Source organism: Corvus brachyrhynchos, unplaced genomic scaffold (genome assembly GCF_000691975.1).
Source record: "Corvus brachyrhynchos isolate BGI_N302 unplaced genomic scaffold, ASM69197v1 scaffold202, whole genome shotgun sequence".
NCBI lineage: Eukaryota > Metazoa > Chordata > Aves > Passeriformes > Corvidae > Corvus > Corvus brachyrhynchos.
In genome coordinates this window covers 6,459,591-6,474,969 of record NW_008238132.1, presented here as the reverse complement: position 1 = coordinate 6,474,969, position 15,379 = coordinate 6,459,591, and the positions used below count along the sequence as shown (strand labels likewise).

The following is a 15,379-nucleotide window of genomic DNA, read 5'->3' as shown; positions in this document are numbered from 1 at the left end:
TTTTTTCACTTAAAACTGTTGCTATAGTTTCATGGTAATTGCCGGTGGGAATAAAAGGCATGATTTCAATTATAGTAAAATCAGTTTTCCTGAAGTTGCATGACTGAAATGTATGCATTTAAAAATCCACTAAGTTGGGAGCTTCTGGATATTAGTCCGAATACTAATTATTGGCAGAATTTTTGCTTGAATAAAGCCCCTGGGCTGTAAAACTCACAGATTATAAAGATGTCTGCCTGAATCACACCCATTTTCCTGCATGTAACAGGCAGAATTAACCAGTGAGGGGGCATAGCCTCTTCTGCCAGCCTTTTCTGTGCATTCACATTCCTTGCAGAGTGTAGTGGCCCCCAGCCCCCTGCCATCAGTGTCACCTGGAGCCCAGCTGTCCCTCTCAAGCCCCAGCACAAGTGCTAATGGGAGCAAGGAGGTGACAAACCTGCAGGCCAACTTTTCGCCAGCTGCTGCCCTACAGGCCCCAGGCCTTAAGAAGAACCTTGCTGGAGAAACACCTGGCGCAGCAGACAGACCCAAGTGACAGTCTGGCTGCAGGAGTGCCTCAGGGACACTCAGGCCATGGCTCGAACAGGCCCTTTCCACGCCACAGCATCACCTCCCCTGGTAACGCTGTGATTGCATTGGCATCAGCTCTGCCTTTGAACCTGGAAAGGGTTTACTGGGGTGATGGTGTGAAGGTGACTGGTTGTGCCCCTTGGTGGTGGTGAGCCTGACCTCTGTGTCGTCGTTTCCTACAGAAATACACAGCTTGAAATATGAAGAATAAAAACCATTTCTGTGAGGTAGTATTTTTACAGTGATGTAAAAGCCATAGGGACCATAACAAACCTCAACCCATTTCTCTTTAAGCCAAGAGGTATTTGTCAGATGTTGCTTCTTCTAACAGCTCAAAGCCTCTCTCTATACATAGACATTATTAATAAAAAGAATATTTTTCACTCCACAGTTATACACATCTATGGCTCGCTCTTCTCAGAGCACTACACAGGGCACTGCTGGACTCTCAGTACCGCAGTGATGAGTTTAAGGCAGGAATCTCTATCAATAAAGCATTTGACCAAACTGCCAGTGGGATCTGAAAGGACACCATGACTTGTCACTGAACGGGGAAATGGCTGCACCTAAATTATGCCTATGTGCAGAACCTCAACCTTTCATAGATACTTCTAGTTCTCTTGCTTGGACATCAGAGAGGTTTTGCATTGATGAAAGTTTTTAGACTTGAGTGTCACTTTTTTCTCCTTTTGCTCAGATAGTTGTATTTATCTATTTATAGAAGAATCATAACTACTTCCACATTTCTTGTTCTCTGTGAGAATGGCTGTCAGAGCTGTGTCTGATCGGCACTAGTGCTGAGAACCAGGGCACTCAAAAATAAAATCTCTGACTGATTCAATTTATCAGATTAAGCCCTAGTGACAGTGCAATTACATCAGAAAAAAATCATCATTCCCGGTACAGCTTTCCTTGCTTACGAAGGCTTCTGGACATCAGTATAAATCATGCCCTTGCATGCACAGCTGCATCACACCCTGTGCTTTGTCACACAGGTACCACCCTGTGTCCCTGGCAGGCAAGGCACTTCAAACCCTGGGTACATTCTGCCCCACGAGAGTGCAGGGCATTCTGCATCCCCTCTGCAGGGCAGTTCATTTCAGCTGGTACTGCCAGCTGGTAATGAAATAAAGATCAGCCAGCAAACCACAGCCCTCTTGTTGCTTGCAATTAGACAGCCACATCAATGACCCCTTCCTTCCTGTCCTTCTCAGTCCCAAGTTCTTCCTCTCACCACATGAGAAAATGCGCTCTGGCACAGGCAACACCCTGTCCTGCTGCTGGCCATCTCCCCAGCAAGGATGTTTCCCATGTCTCCACTTCCAGGATTTCCTAAGCCCACAAGAAGCAAAATGCACTCTCCTGGAAGTAGTTCTTAGGAATCAAATTAATCTTAACCAACAACCTGAAAACCAATTGAAAATCAGCAACCTCAGCCCGTAGTGAGTGAGCACAGGCATTTCTCTGAACTAAACCAACCTGTAATTTTGTTTCTTTTTGTTAAGAGTGGGTCTAAGAGAAAGACATTTTTACTAAACCATGGCAGTGAAATAGCCTAATTAGTGAAAACATTTGTGTATAGCATTCCAGAAAAACGCCTGTGACAACAGCGCTATAGGCTCTTCTATGTTGCTTCCTCTGTAGCAATAAAATCTCCTCCTACCAACCACTAGAACAAGCCATGTCAGTGAGAGTGCAGCTCTGCTGATGTCTCTAAACCACAAGCTTTTCTAACGCTGATGTGTCAAATCTCCATCCTCCCACCCAACCCATATGAAGAAAAGCACGTACGCACCTTGACAGGCATCAGGTAACCAAACTCCTGCATTTTCAGTCTTGCAGGCCCGAAGGATTTTCTGCATGCCAAAACGTGCCCTGTGCCTCTTTACTAAAACTGGAAGACTTTAGCTGGAGGAGGGAGGCCTTGGAGCTTTTATTGTGCTATGCAAGCCCAGATCATGATCACGTTGACTGGTCACAACAACTTTACATGTGCAAAGACCAGCTGAACATCAGAGGCTGTTTGGGATGCATAAGAGAGTAATACAGCCCTCTCCACCACCTAAACATGGTGGCACAGGATAGTGATTTTGTTGCTTCAGTAACTTAAGTATGCCTCAGCATTAGGATTGATTTTGTTTCTTATGAGGAGTTTAAAAACTATTTGCAAAGATAATTGTCCAATGAGGTCATTTCTATACTAACCCTTTTCTGGAATTCACTGGGCTAGAAATGTGGTTTCTTCAGTGCAGCACAGCTATCTTTGTTTATTAGCCTCTTAACTATTATTATACTGGTATTTATTATACTTTTGTTATTTAAAAAGGAAAAAAGCCCATGTATCTCCAAGAGCTAGTTCTTTCCATGGATTTGTGTCCCATGCTTCATCGACTTGGTCTAAGAGGGCAGAAGTTCCAACATGAGCTTTCACTGCACTCCAAGTGTTTTAGGTTGTCTTCCTACACAAACTGCCTGGCATTTAATAAGACACAAGCACATGCTGGGAGCTTTTCCTCAGTGCACACGAGTTTCTCCCTCCTTCCCCATGCGTATTTTCATACTACTGAGTGAAGTAAATTTCCTTCCAACAGGCACAAAAGCTATTAGGGACATGGGCCTACAGCATGATCATAGAAACCTCCCATCTGTAAGAACAAATCTATTTCTCCCCCTGCTCCACCACCCCTTCAACAGCCTCCTTTGCTGGTGTCTCCGTTAAAGGGCACATCACAGATCACCGAGTTTGGCCACTGAGTTTTATTTTGAAAACAAGTTAAAGACCATATGAAGCTTGCTTACAAATTAACAGGTTTTATGTTTAACTTAGGGAAAATAGGAACAGAACACTCATGAAAAGGTAGGAAACATCCTTAAAAGTACTTCAGCGTGAATCTTGCGTCATACAGGGCTCCAAAGAACGCACCAGCAAACTTGTGCTGACATATACTTGACCTTTGTTGCAAGCACACAATTGCAACATCCTGAATGTCTGTAGCTAAAAGTTTTCCCAGCAGGTTTTCCAGCTTGCTTGCACATATACTGAAGTACAGCTATGTAAATATAATTTATACACGAGTATCTAGCCTGTATGCATGTGAGGCCTTATTTGATGTTCATGATTACCATGCACCATCAAAAATGGATTTAAAAAGTCCAGCTTTGGAATACAGCATACTTTTCATTTTACATATGATACTTACACCAGATTTAATCTGTAAATTAAGCTACATGCAGATGAAGAAAAAAAAAGTATTGTGTATTTAGGAAACTTCCTTTAAAACAAATTATTTTATCTCAATCCAAACATTCACAATAGCAGGAAGCTGGATCATAGCATGTTTACAATTGTATAATAGTTCCAAAACCAGTAAGCATCCTACCACTGTGTTAAGAAAAGATCCTTTAGAAGATGAAAAATAAGATTAGTACAAAGCCTCTTGACCGAATTAACCTAAGACAAATGATTTGGACACCTATGGTGCATATTATTTAAAAATATGCAGGTTGGTTTTTTTTTTTCAAATATGCAATTATTCTATAAACATTCCTACTTTTCTGATGAATCAATGCTCAAAATTTGGCCAGAAGACAAGTCAGTTCCCATGTCATGGAAGCTCTCAAGTGGATCTGGGGGGAGATTTTCCAGCCTTGTTTTTTCAATGTTACTCCCTTTTTTTTCTGTCCTATATTTTTTCTTGCAAACAGCTTCAAAACAGAAGCTACTATGACACATCTTATTCTGCGCTCTCCCCTACAAAAGTTGGCTTTACAAAGATGCAAATCATATTAGAAAAAATAAAATCAATCTTGCTTTACGAATAGCAGTTTTAAGTGTAAATGGCACGATACAGGGATGGTATTGGTGGTAACTGAGCAAGCCCCAGATCAACTGGCAAAGCTCAGTGGCACAGGCTGGCAGGAACACCACAGTGGGGAACCAAGGGAACAACACAGTCCTGCAGGTAGCGAACACATGGCTCTCAGCTGGGTCAGCCTGGCTCACAGCACATGCTGGATGATGCCCATCATTTGACAAATACTTAGGAGAGGGATTTCAGACATTAACAACAGGTTAGATCAGCTTTGGGTCTCCACTCTGATCAAATGTATTGTGGAAATACCCATTCAGAATTTAAGCAAGCAGCACAATATTGCCTTTAAATGAAAAGGGACAGAAAAGCATGCTTCTCTGTTCATATTTCATTTCTCAGCCATCTATTCTGTCTTTAGAAACAGCAATTCAAGTAAAATGCATTAATTTTAACTGTAGTCCTCTCCTCTTAAAAATAATCCAGTAGTAGCAGAAGAAAACACAAGACTTTTAGACAAACAGGTTTATAAGGTTTATTTTCCATTGCACATACATGGATTATATACAAGTTAGTAACATAAGTTACTTCTTAATTTTCTAAAAGATTGTTACAGCAAACACTTGCCATTTTAAAACATCAAATCAGAAATCAATCTCAAAAAGGTAAATATGACAATATTTTAAAAACAAAACAAATTGCACTTGGTTAGGATAGTCAAATACAGGTTTGTCTATATGCTGTAACAAACTATATAGCAGGTAATATTACAGTTAGAAGTAGCTCTTGCAGTCCATTTGTACATTATTAATGTTTTTCAATTTCACTTATTTAAAAACTGGTGGATATTTCAAAGACTTCCTCTTCTTCCTAGTATTCAAGATTCATCACATGAAATGCACTAGCAACTAAGTCTTTATACAATTGCTACTCAAATATAAGAAGAACACCACACCTGAAAATAAGGAGAAAACTAAAACGTATTGATTTTATATGTATCATGAGATGACAAGTATGGAAGGTGTTCAGCAAGAAAGCCCTGTCTACTACTTACATTAAAGAAGAGTTTAAAAAATAATCACTGCACACAATACAAAGGGTGGGGTCATACTGTACTTTTTAAGTCTCCTGTAACAGTACTATTCCTCATTACTGTTCACAGATGAGTGTTTCCATAGCAAACTTGTTCTCAAAGTGTCGAATCTTTCGGCAGTTGATGGCTTCACGCTTCTGAATTCCTGTTGTATTGGTAAAGAACAGAGTGTCAAGAGGAGAAGGGCTGAGGTACATCAGAGACAGAAGTTTTATGTTTGCTATGATAAGATGTCGCCAGAAATCACAACTTCCCCTCTCCCATCCAAGGAAACACACACAGGCACACATTCAGACATAAAAAAAACCAATAAGCAGGGAATGATCCCGAAAGTGTGGTGGACCAAATCCAAGTACTGGTTTAGTGAAAACCAACCTGCCAAAACCCCCCACTGGCTAGCTTTCAACCTAGATCAGTTCCCAATCTCCCTCTCTGTGTGTCTGTAAAAATGCTTGTGGTGATGTGAGGGAGGGAACAGCAATAGAATTAACTGCTACACACAAAAAAGAACGGACTTGTAGTATTTAAACATTATCTTGGTATCAGAAAAAGACAGAATTTAACCAAATTTTAGGCAAACTTACGCTTACTGCCTACCTATGCCAATCATTTATTACTACAGGATAAACATACTGAATTTTTAATTGGATTTTGCTATTAAGACCTTTTAATTTTCAAACATCATTCTAAACTGCTTTCATAAAATGTATTTCTTCTCTTTGTTTTCCCAAGCAGTCAGATCTAACAATATGACAGAAGCAATTAAACTGCTTTGGTGTGTACTTGCACACCACACGCTGATTAAACAACAACAAATCAACCAACCAAAAAGCAAAAAAACCAAACTACCTAAAAGCAAATCTGAGTAACATTTGAATTGAAATTTTAAGGCAGTATTTAATAACTTTTCAAGACTCTTCCAAATAATGTTTTTCAACCATTTTTCCATGAAAAACTACCAAGCACTACAATTTTCCTGTGAAGACAGCTCTTACTCACATTTCACTGACACAAACAGGAAGACATGGAACAATGTATAGATGGCTTTAATGACAAGAAGAACCTGCAATTCTGTACTTGGACTACAAGACTAAAGCTTCTCCTGTATTAAACATTTTTCTTTGATTTGGGGTGGGGTGGGTGGTTTAGGGTTCAAGATTGAAGAAGAGCATCAATGAAAGCCTGAGCTCCAGGAAACACACCCATGCACACACACACATTTTGGCATTTGTAGCTCACTGGGGTCTTGAGCACTTTTGCAGCGGGACATGACTTATTTCCATACCTACACAAGAAAATATCAGACACACTGAGGCTTGTTACTGCAATAAGGGACCCTTGCTTTAATTAGAGTCTTTTCTTTGAACACACTCAGGCATCACTGAGGTTTTTGCCAACACACAAGACCGCGGGAGGAGTGTTTACCTTTCATGGCTTCTTTGCGCTGTAGTTTGTAGGTTTCCTTGCCGCGGCAGAGGCGGTAGATAAAGAATCCCAGCTGATCCACATTTTCAATGCGATCAGTAACAATCATCTGCTCATGAATCAAATAGGACTGAGGCAAGTATGTTCCAGCCTGTTGAACAAAAATGTAACAGCTCTGTCAAAAGCCATCTCTTCATGGTCTAAGTACAAAAGAAACACTTCGCAATGTTTTTCTTCAACATATCTTTGAATTATTGCAAAATATGTATTATCCACAGACTTCTACTCTAAATGTGCAAACTTCAGTACAGAAACATGTAACAGTTATATTCAAAAAGGTCACAGAACTTCACTGATGCTAACACCCACTGTCCTCTTGCTACAGTAACATCAGTCTTCAGCAAGTTTTTTTTCTAGGGGCACCCACTGTCACAGGTCACTTCTCCACTTATCACTCGAAGTTTTCACTTAATTAATAACAGCCTACCAGACCTCAGCGGGAACAACTCCCAAGCAAGAGTTGGCAGAAGCATGATCTACGTGCAGATACTCCTGCTGATGAAGCAGGCCAGCTGCAGTATAATCTGGCTGCAGTCCATGGGGTTGGGAAGCCTTGAACTTATTCACAACATGGGTAACTGCTCTCCAGCCAAAGCCAAGACAAGATCACCCATACCTGTAAGTTATTGTGGCAACTTCCACAATTGTTTATGTGGAAAGGTATTACAAAGCCATGGTGGGACATCAGGTGTTTCAAGGCAATACATCGAAAAAGGGGAGAGCCACGACGACATGCAAAGGCTTCCCAAGCCCTCCCTAGTCCCTCCAGTATTATTTTGCCAGAGATGAAATGATGAAGGAATCTGGCTCTGTGCACACCTCACTGCACATAACTGAAGATGCACAGATTTAGCTACGAGCCAGTTTTCTAATACCACCACTATTAAATAATCATCAATTTTTAAAAATATTAAGAAATCCTGTTAAGAGTGGTTCTAATTTATAGCAGTAAAGAAGGTTCTCCTTGCTTCCTAAAAATAAAATGATCACTTATTGTCAAAACAAATTCAGCTTCTGTTGTGAAAGATCTCTGTATTTTTTAGTGACAATAAACAACTTGAAATTTCCACTGCAAAACAAGATCATCTTTTCAGCTCCAGTGACATGCTGAGAAGCTGATTAAATGCTATTCTTCTCAGTAAAGAAAGGACTGTATAAAATTCACTTTAAATTTTACATGAATGAATAAACCACGAATATTTTCTTCAATATATACTATGAGGAAAACAACAGCAATTTTTTTTAAGTAACAACTTAGCAAACATCACTCTCCCAAATTATCCCACTCATAATTTTGTAATTAAATCTCTGTAAATTACTGTATCTCAACTCCTGGTCTCTCAAATCTCAGGAGGGAGCCCTGAGGGAGTGCCAGAGCAAAGCAGTAGTGCAGGGCACTGGCAGGGTGGGTAGCAGTGCTGAGGACTTGGGGGGCAGCCTGCAAGGACACTCCTGGGCTTATGCCCTCCAAACCACAGGACCTCCCGGACCAGGCCCAGCCTTCTCAGCCCTCGCTGGGTGGGACAGGAGGAGAGGAAACTCAGTGCAGAGATCTCCTCTGCCCAGTTGCTGCAGCAGCAATTATCCAGCTCTGGGATCCAGCATAGCCACAAATATCATCATCTTTGAGACATCCTGTGCACTGTGTACAGTTAAAATTAGCCAGTTGGCTCAGCAGCAGGAACGAGGTGGATGAGCAAATATATCTGGGTTTCAGTTTTGCTTCCCAAAGAAACAAAGGAGGCCTTTCATGTCTGCACATTGAAGCAAACTGTATCAATATATAGAAATGTGGTTCTTTAGGCTAAAATTATGGTGTTTCTTAAACACCAAAACAGCCCAGAGCTCCTCCATTTTCATAAAATGCTCTCTGTATGTATTCAGAGCTCATTTTAATGAAACTAGCACATCAGTTTCATACATTTTTTTTGCTCGTGAAACCAGTGTGACTGCAGGACAGTATTTACCCACTTTGTGTATCTGCAGCATAGTTTTCCAAATTCCAGTTATAAATATTTAGCCTGATTTTCTGTGACATCAAATGCCCACAGCTTTTTGTTAATACAATGAGAATTAAACAGATGTCTCATAAAATTAGGGCACCCACTGTTGGGCACAATGATCAAAACTGTTTGCTTTTGCACAGATTTTCAGTTAAGTGCGAGATGCCTGGTTATCCTCTTAGTTGTAAACCAAGCAATTTTGATTCAGTACTAATGACAAACTAGGAAATTAACAGATTTTAATAGTGAAATTTGTGTGATCTAAAAATGGAAAGAAAACACCACAGACAAAGTTAAAAAAAAGGGGGTCACTGAGTTTTACAGACACCACACAATCCTTATGTACAGGAAATGAAAGTGTGGTTAAATAGCCAGTCTCAAAAAAGCAGCAGAGGACTTACTTGTGGTAACTTTTCACATGAAATTTATTTATATATACAAACCACTCAGAAATGGCTAAAATGGTTCCTGGAGTCCTAATTCCAAAGCCTTTTTTGAAAGATGCAAACCCAAAGATGACGTAACAGATCTAAAGTTACAAAAGCCCAGTAAAATATTAAAACATTCTCCCTAAGTCTTAAGTAACATTTCATAAGCTCTCTTCCTCACCTAGACTGTTTTGCTGTTCTGTGAAGAAACCCAAAGGCCAAAAACCAAGGTAAATACTATTTACATCTGCATTAAAAGCATACATTATGCGAAGTGCACACCCTCAAGCCACTGGATTGAAGTGGGGGCCAACCCTAGAGACCAATGCCCCTGTTAAAAGGATTTCCCAGTCTTATCTACTTCATGCCTCTCAGCTAACCAGTCTTAGTCCAGTGCACACATGCTTTGTAGAAACTTTAGTCACAATGGATTATAAATTAAAAAACACACAGACTACTTTCAAATAGTCCAGCTACACCACATTTACATGATTTTGTCAGCCAAATTTACAGCACTGAAGAAAATCAGGGTTTTTTTGCCTTCCTCTGAATTAGTAATTCCTTCATGATTGTAGATCATTAACTAAGTAGGTTATAGACTTTTTTTCTCTTTGAAAAGACCTCTAGCAATCGTATGCCTTGTGTGAATGTCAGAGGTCTGCAGAAGGGAAAAAAAAAAGAAAAACTTTTACATTTTTCCTGTCTTAGAAACAAACTACTTGTGATTTAATCATACCTTGATATTGATGAGCAGCTCCAGGAAATTTTTTGGTGGCATAACAACTGAAGTGTTCAGAGGAATCACATAGCACTTATCCAGGCTAAGGTCAAGATAGGCAGTGAGTCTCTGTTGAGAAAACATTTATTTTAATCAAAATAAAAAGAACATCAGAAAATTGACAGACATTACTGAACTGCTATTGCCTCGTGCTGTTCTTCTTTTGTTCACTGTAAAGCCTGTCCAACAAATCCCAATCTTAGGGCAGGGAAATGCACAAAAAAAGGGCAGCCTTGATGACAGTTTCTATCTATGACAGGGATTTGGGCAAGGCAGCAGGTGATGCGTAGCTCAAATGCACTAAGCAAGGAAACTACAAAGGTGCATCTGAGCTGTTGTGGAAACAAGTACAGCATTCATTTATGCCTAGTGCCTGCATTTCAAAACAACAGGGCAAAAACCTGCTCTAATCTTCATGCTTTTGTATTTTGTTATAGTCTAAAGAGGAAATGCTGCTGTAAGAACAAAAACAGAAGGAAAAAATATTGCTACAGATAATGCAACAAAAGTAGTTTTAGTTTCAAAAATACTACTGAATTGCAAGGTTAATGATTATTCATAGTTGAATAATTATCTTTATACAGTACCTGAACTGCAATACTTGCCATTACTTGATAAAAAGCTCAGGGAATTATCCTGATGAATCCTGTAGCTCTGTTCACTGAGCTGTGTTTTACTGCACCTGTTCTTGCTAAAGAAGACATTATCTCTAGCTGCTGAAAGCTCTGAGGCTGCAGACATATATAAAATACTGAGCACCAGGAGCCCAGCAGTCAAAATAACGCCAGGACAGCAATCATCAGTGCAGCTAATCTCATTACGTGGAGCAAGTGCTGTACCTATGTCAAATGACCCCTGCACTGACCTCTAGAGCAAAGCCTTTAACTTACTAAATCAAAAAGTAAATTTCTAATATTATACTGCTCTTACTTGCTTCTTAGACGCTTTCCTTTTTTAATTTTCTAGTTTTCCCTCTTTAGAGTCTTTATTCTAACTCTTAACAGAAGCTCCCTAAATATATTCTGAAATATTATTTAAATTACATAGCTTGAGCAAGCAATGTTTTCCTCCAAATCTGGCTATGAATATTTGATAGATAGCACTTTAAACTCCAAAGTTTGCATAAAAAAATAGGACACTTCCCTATTCTTTTTCAGCTTTGCTTAAAAAAAGCTGTTCAGTGAAGTCTTCAAATGTTCACAGAGATTTAGCTTCCTGAAAACCAGCTGTACAACATTTCATCACCATCAGACAGCTCCAACTATGCTGATAGAGAAAAGGAAGGCTTCTAATTGTTTTACAGCTGCTCTTAACACTGAGAGCTGTAGGTCTGACAGCTGCCTTAACAGAAATTCATTACCATGATTCCTATCAATCAAGGTTATTTCTCCAAAAAAGGAAGACACAGTTTTGAAACCCTAGTTCAGTGCCTCTAGGAATTGCAGTAGCCTGTGGTGCACAAAGAAATTAAACTTTGGCTTCCTGTGGCATCTGAAAAATGAGCTGTCTTCCACAGTCCTTCCCTTTCTGCTGCTGCTTTGGGGTTTTGAGCCATGCTAGGAGAGCACCTCTGGGGGTGCTTGAACACACCCAGCGACATCAGATGCAATCAGCCGCTCCAAGCTGATGTCAAAGCTATGACAGCCCTTTCCAAATTTCCCTTGGCACCACAGCAGTTGGTCAAATTCTGGCCCAGTGGACTCAGCAGAGAAAGAACAATATTCTCTTTCCTCATACTAAGGAAGCAAGTAGGTCTAAGATCTTTCCCTTTCTAAAAACAGAACTGTATTTGCAAATGGTGGTTTACACACTACCTGATGATGACTGTATCGTACTGTACTTCATGCCTGGTTAATAACTGCTTGCAGCCTGCTGCTGATCAAAACATTTCTGCTGCCTCCTCCACCCTTCTGCTTTCCCCCACCATAATAAATAAGGAGTATATTTATCAGGATGACTGAGGGGGAACATTTTTCAAGTTTTAAATGCTTTCAACTTCTTCAGACATATTTCTTACCCGGTGGAAGTCATGGACGATATCAGCAGGATCGCTATCAGCAAATTCAGGGACTGGCACACTGATAAACTCAACATCTTCCTCCTCCAGGATCTGAATATTTTGCTCAATTGTGTGGTAGCGAGCACTTTGGGCCTCTGCCCCAGGCTCAGGTAAACTTAAGCCATCTTCAATGTACTTTATTCCACAGAAATACACACCACCCTGCTAAAAATAGTAAACAACCCAGCAACAAAAAGATCAGTAACGTAGAAGTTTAAAAGTAATATTCTCAGAGCAATGAAGAGAAGAAACACTTGTCAGATTAAATGAAATTTTTTGACTTTAATTTGATTCGTATACCACAGTAGGAGCCAGCTGCTATCTACAACAGGACCACAGATAAAACCTCAATTACACTCACCCCAGAGGGAGTTCTTCCCTTGAATTCAAGGAAAACAGGATCCCGTAAGGAGGTTCTTAAAATCCATTCTTACATGTATTTTTAGAAAGATAATGAAGTTCCTACATCTATATGCATGCATATTATTATTATTAAATTATGATCTAACTGTAGTCAAAATTATGATAAAAACATTAAAACCATTCAATGGTCATCCAAATCACCTTTAAAAAGCAAGTCTAACTCTAAATTTGGTCCTGCTTGCAGCAGAGGGTTGGACTAGATGACTTCAAAACTTTCCTTCCAAACTCAATTATTCTGTGAAGTTGCTTAGTTTTACAAGACTTCAGGAGTCTGGAAAGTCAATTTCTAAAATAATTTTTAAACAGTTTTAAAAGACAAAAAGGTAAAAAGAGAAATTAAAACAAGCAATTTGTGTCCTTTCGCCACAGCACACATGGCAGGCTACCTAAGTGAAGTGTAAAACAGTTTTGAGTCACAGGAAGTCACATACCAAATTTACAGGCCAGAGAGTTTTAGAAATAAAGAACTTATGCATATGCACATGCCATCAATTTTAAATTTTACATTGAAAATGTGTTTTCAGTGCAATGTTAGCTCAATTCCTGAATGTTTCCTTTAACGCAGACCTGTCACATAAACAAGGAGCACAGGTTTGAATTAAATGGCACTTTCAGCTCCATCTCACTGGCAGGTGAAAGGTGGAGCACCCAGCGCTAAGCATGGGTGAAATGTGCATTAGAAATGCAGCCGACCTTCAGCTCCTCAGCTCGTTAATCCACCGGGATAAGCTGTGCTGTTTACGCATCATCTCATCATCGTTTGCAACACTACTGCTCCCCTGTAAATTTGGTTAATGTGATAGCCAAATAGACTACAAACTGCAAGTTCAGCTAGAATTTCTCAAGCTTAATCACTTGGCTTTCCACATTAGCAGCTACTAAAATGGGGGAAAAGCAACAATCCTGCTATCAGGGAAGAGAACATGAATTTTTACCTTATAATTAGGTGCACTAACCAGTGGGCTAGAGAGATTCATGTTTGGCTTATCCTCTCCCTTTCTAGTTCTGTGATCTTGCAACCCCAGCAGCTTCTGCAGCAGGGAGGGTGTGCTTGAGCCACTTGGGCAACAGCCCAGCACATACAGCACTGCCCAGTGACAACTTCCCCCAAGGGAGACAATATTTAACTCAGATTCCCCATGTTTCAGGTAAATGCTCCGTTTCCCCGGCACTGCTGCCTTCACAGAGCTCCTCTTGCAGCAGTGCCATTTGTTAAAAAGACTGAAAATACATTTTGTTAGAGGTCTGATCTTGTCAATGTGGATTAGACTTGACAGAGCATGTTTAAACCACACTGACTGTGCTTTTCCCAAGTCCCCTGCAGGGCCAATATTTCTTATCCTTGTGGAAGCTAGGGAAGAGGAGAGTCACTGTGTTGCTTTGACAAGCAGTCCCTTTCCTGTACATTAACAGTGCCACCTGAGTTAGGAAACCTGGGATCAAACAAGGAGGCTTTCAAGGGGTTAATCCACCTCCAGTATTTGGCACTGCAAGAGAGAAAAGAGAGCAGATAAAAATCTGGGACACCACTGGGGCTCCTAAACCCAAGTCCTATTTAGATACAATCTTTTCTCTGCAAAGTGAGGTTTTCAAAAGTGTTGCTCCCTTTTATTTGCCAGCTTCACTTCTGCCCTCCTCTGCTGATAGGTAACTTCAGAGAAGGCCACACTCTGGCCTTCAGAAAACATGAAGTTTTGGAAAGAAAAAATAGTTTACTTCCTTTGGTTTAGTCTGTTGTTCCTCTTCTAAATGTAACACAAAAAGAACAGTCTGTTGCTCCTCTTCCCACAGAGAAAAACAGCCCTCTCATAACAAGTATGTGACTTACCTGGAATGCAAAATATTTGTACAGATAGGCACCACCCAGGAACACACCAGCCAGCATAAAGGCCAATCCAAAGCACATGCACCAGCACCAGGCCCTTCTCTGTCCAACAGGCACAGCATCCTCAGGGTCCTGCAAGGCATCAGAGAGACCTTCAACACACTGTTCCCAAGGCAGGTTAAGAGAGCAGATACTTCAGGCCCAGCAAATACAAACACTGCATCCACCAGAAGAGGCTGTATGTACTTCAGCATAAACAAGTGTTTAGAAACTTACTTTATTTGGTAAAGTTTAAAACAAGTCTATTTTAGTTGAGGTTTAGTAAAACGTGTACTATCAGTCACTTTTAAAGCCACAGTCACTGACTAAATCAGTGGACTTAAGAGAAAAATATAACCAAATCTGCTGAGATACCTAATAATACACAGTGAGCCACTTCACAGGTTGCAGGCAGAAAAATACCCATTCTCAGGCAACCTCCATGCAACAACAACAGAGCAAGGAAGTCAACTCAGAAAGGTCAGATTCTTTTTTACCTTAGTATATGCAATGTAAGTGAACCTGAAGAACCAGCAAATGATCAAAGGTAACAAGAGCAGCAAAATATACCCTTTACTATGTTTGTTCCATCAGAACAAAACAGCCTTTACCACAGCTTGGCTGGCAGAACAGCAGAGCGGGAATGAAAAAAAGATGCTTTGTAAGTTGTTGTTAAGGAAGCTTTCTGCTCTAAGACAGCATTTGCCATGCCTCTATCTGCTGTTCATGTAATACTAAAGGAATGACAGGATGTTTCCCCTTTAGGGCACTAGTTTGCATAACCATGCAGTCCCCACAGGCATCCTAAGCTATAAACCGCTGCTTGCAAAATCTTTCCTCTATCAGCCACATTACAATGCTCTT

General features: G+C 40.2%; 1 protein-coding gene across 1 annotated transcript; it reads right to left on the bottom strand.

Moving 5' to 3' along the window:
* Positions 1-3,722: 3,722 nt before the first annotated feature.
* ITM2B (integral membrane protein 2B) lies at positions 3,723-14,637 on the bottom strand. The gene is made up of 5 exons (XM_008633174.2): positions 14,480-14,637; positions 12,187-12,393; positions 10,128-10,238; positions 6,901-7,051; positions 3,723-5,620 (listed from the first exon to the last, which is right to left on the bottom strand). The coding sequence occupies exons 1-5, from the start codon at positions 14,555-14,557 to the stop codon at positions 5,532-5,534; spliced, it is 636 nt and encodes a 211-aa protein (XP_008631396.1). The 5' UTR covers positions 14,558-14,637; the 3' UTR covers positions 3,723-5,531.
* Positions 14,638-15,379: the final 742 nt, after the last annotated feature.

Coding starts and splice junctions, on each gene's coding strand:
- ITM2B (XM_008633174.2), bottom strand. CDS start 14,557: ATGTGCTTTGGATTGGCCTTTATGCTGGCTGGTGTGTTCCTGGGTGGT. Junction 10,239..12,186: donor TCGTCCATGACTTCCACCGG/GTAAGAAATATG, acceptor TTTTCTCAACAG/AGACTCACTGCCTATCTTGA. Junction 5,621..6,900: donor GCGCAAAGAAGCCATGAAAG/GTAAACACTCCT, acceptor CCAATACAACAG/GAATTCAGAAGCGTGAAGCC.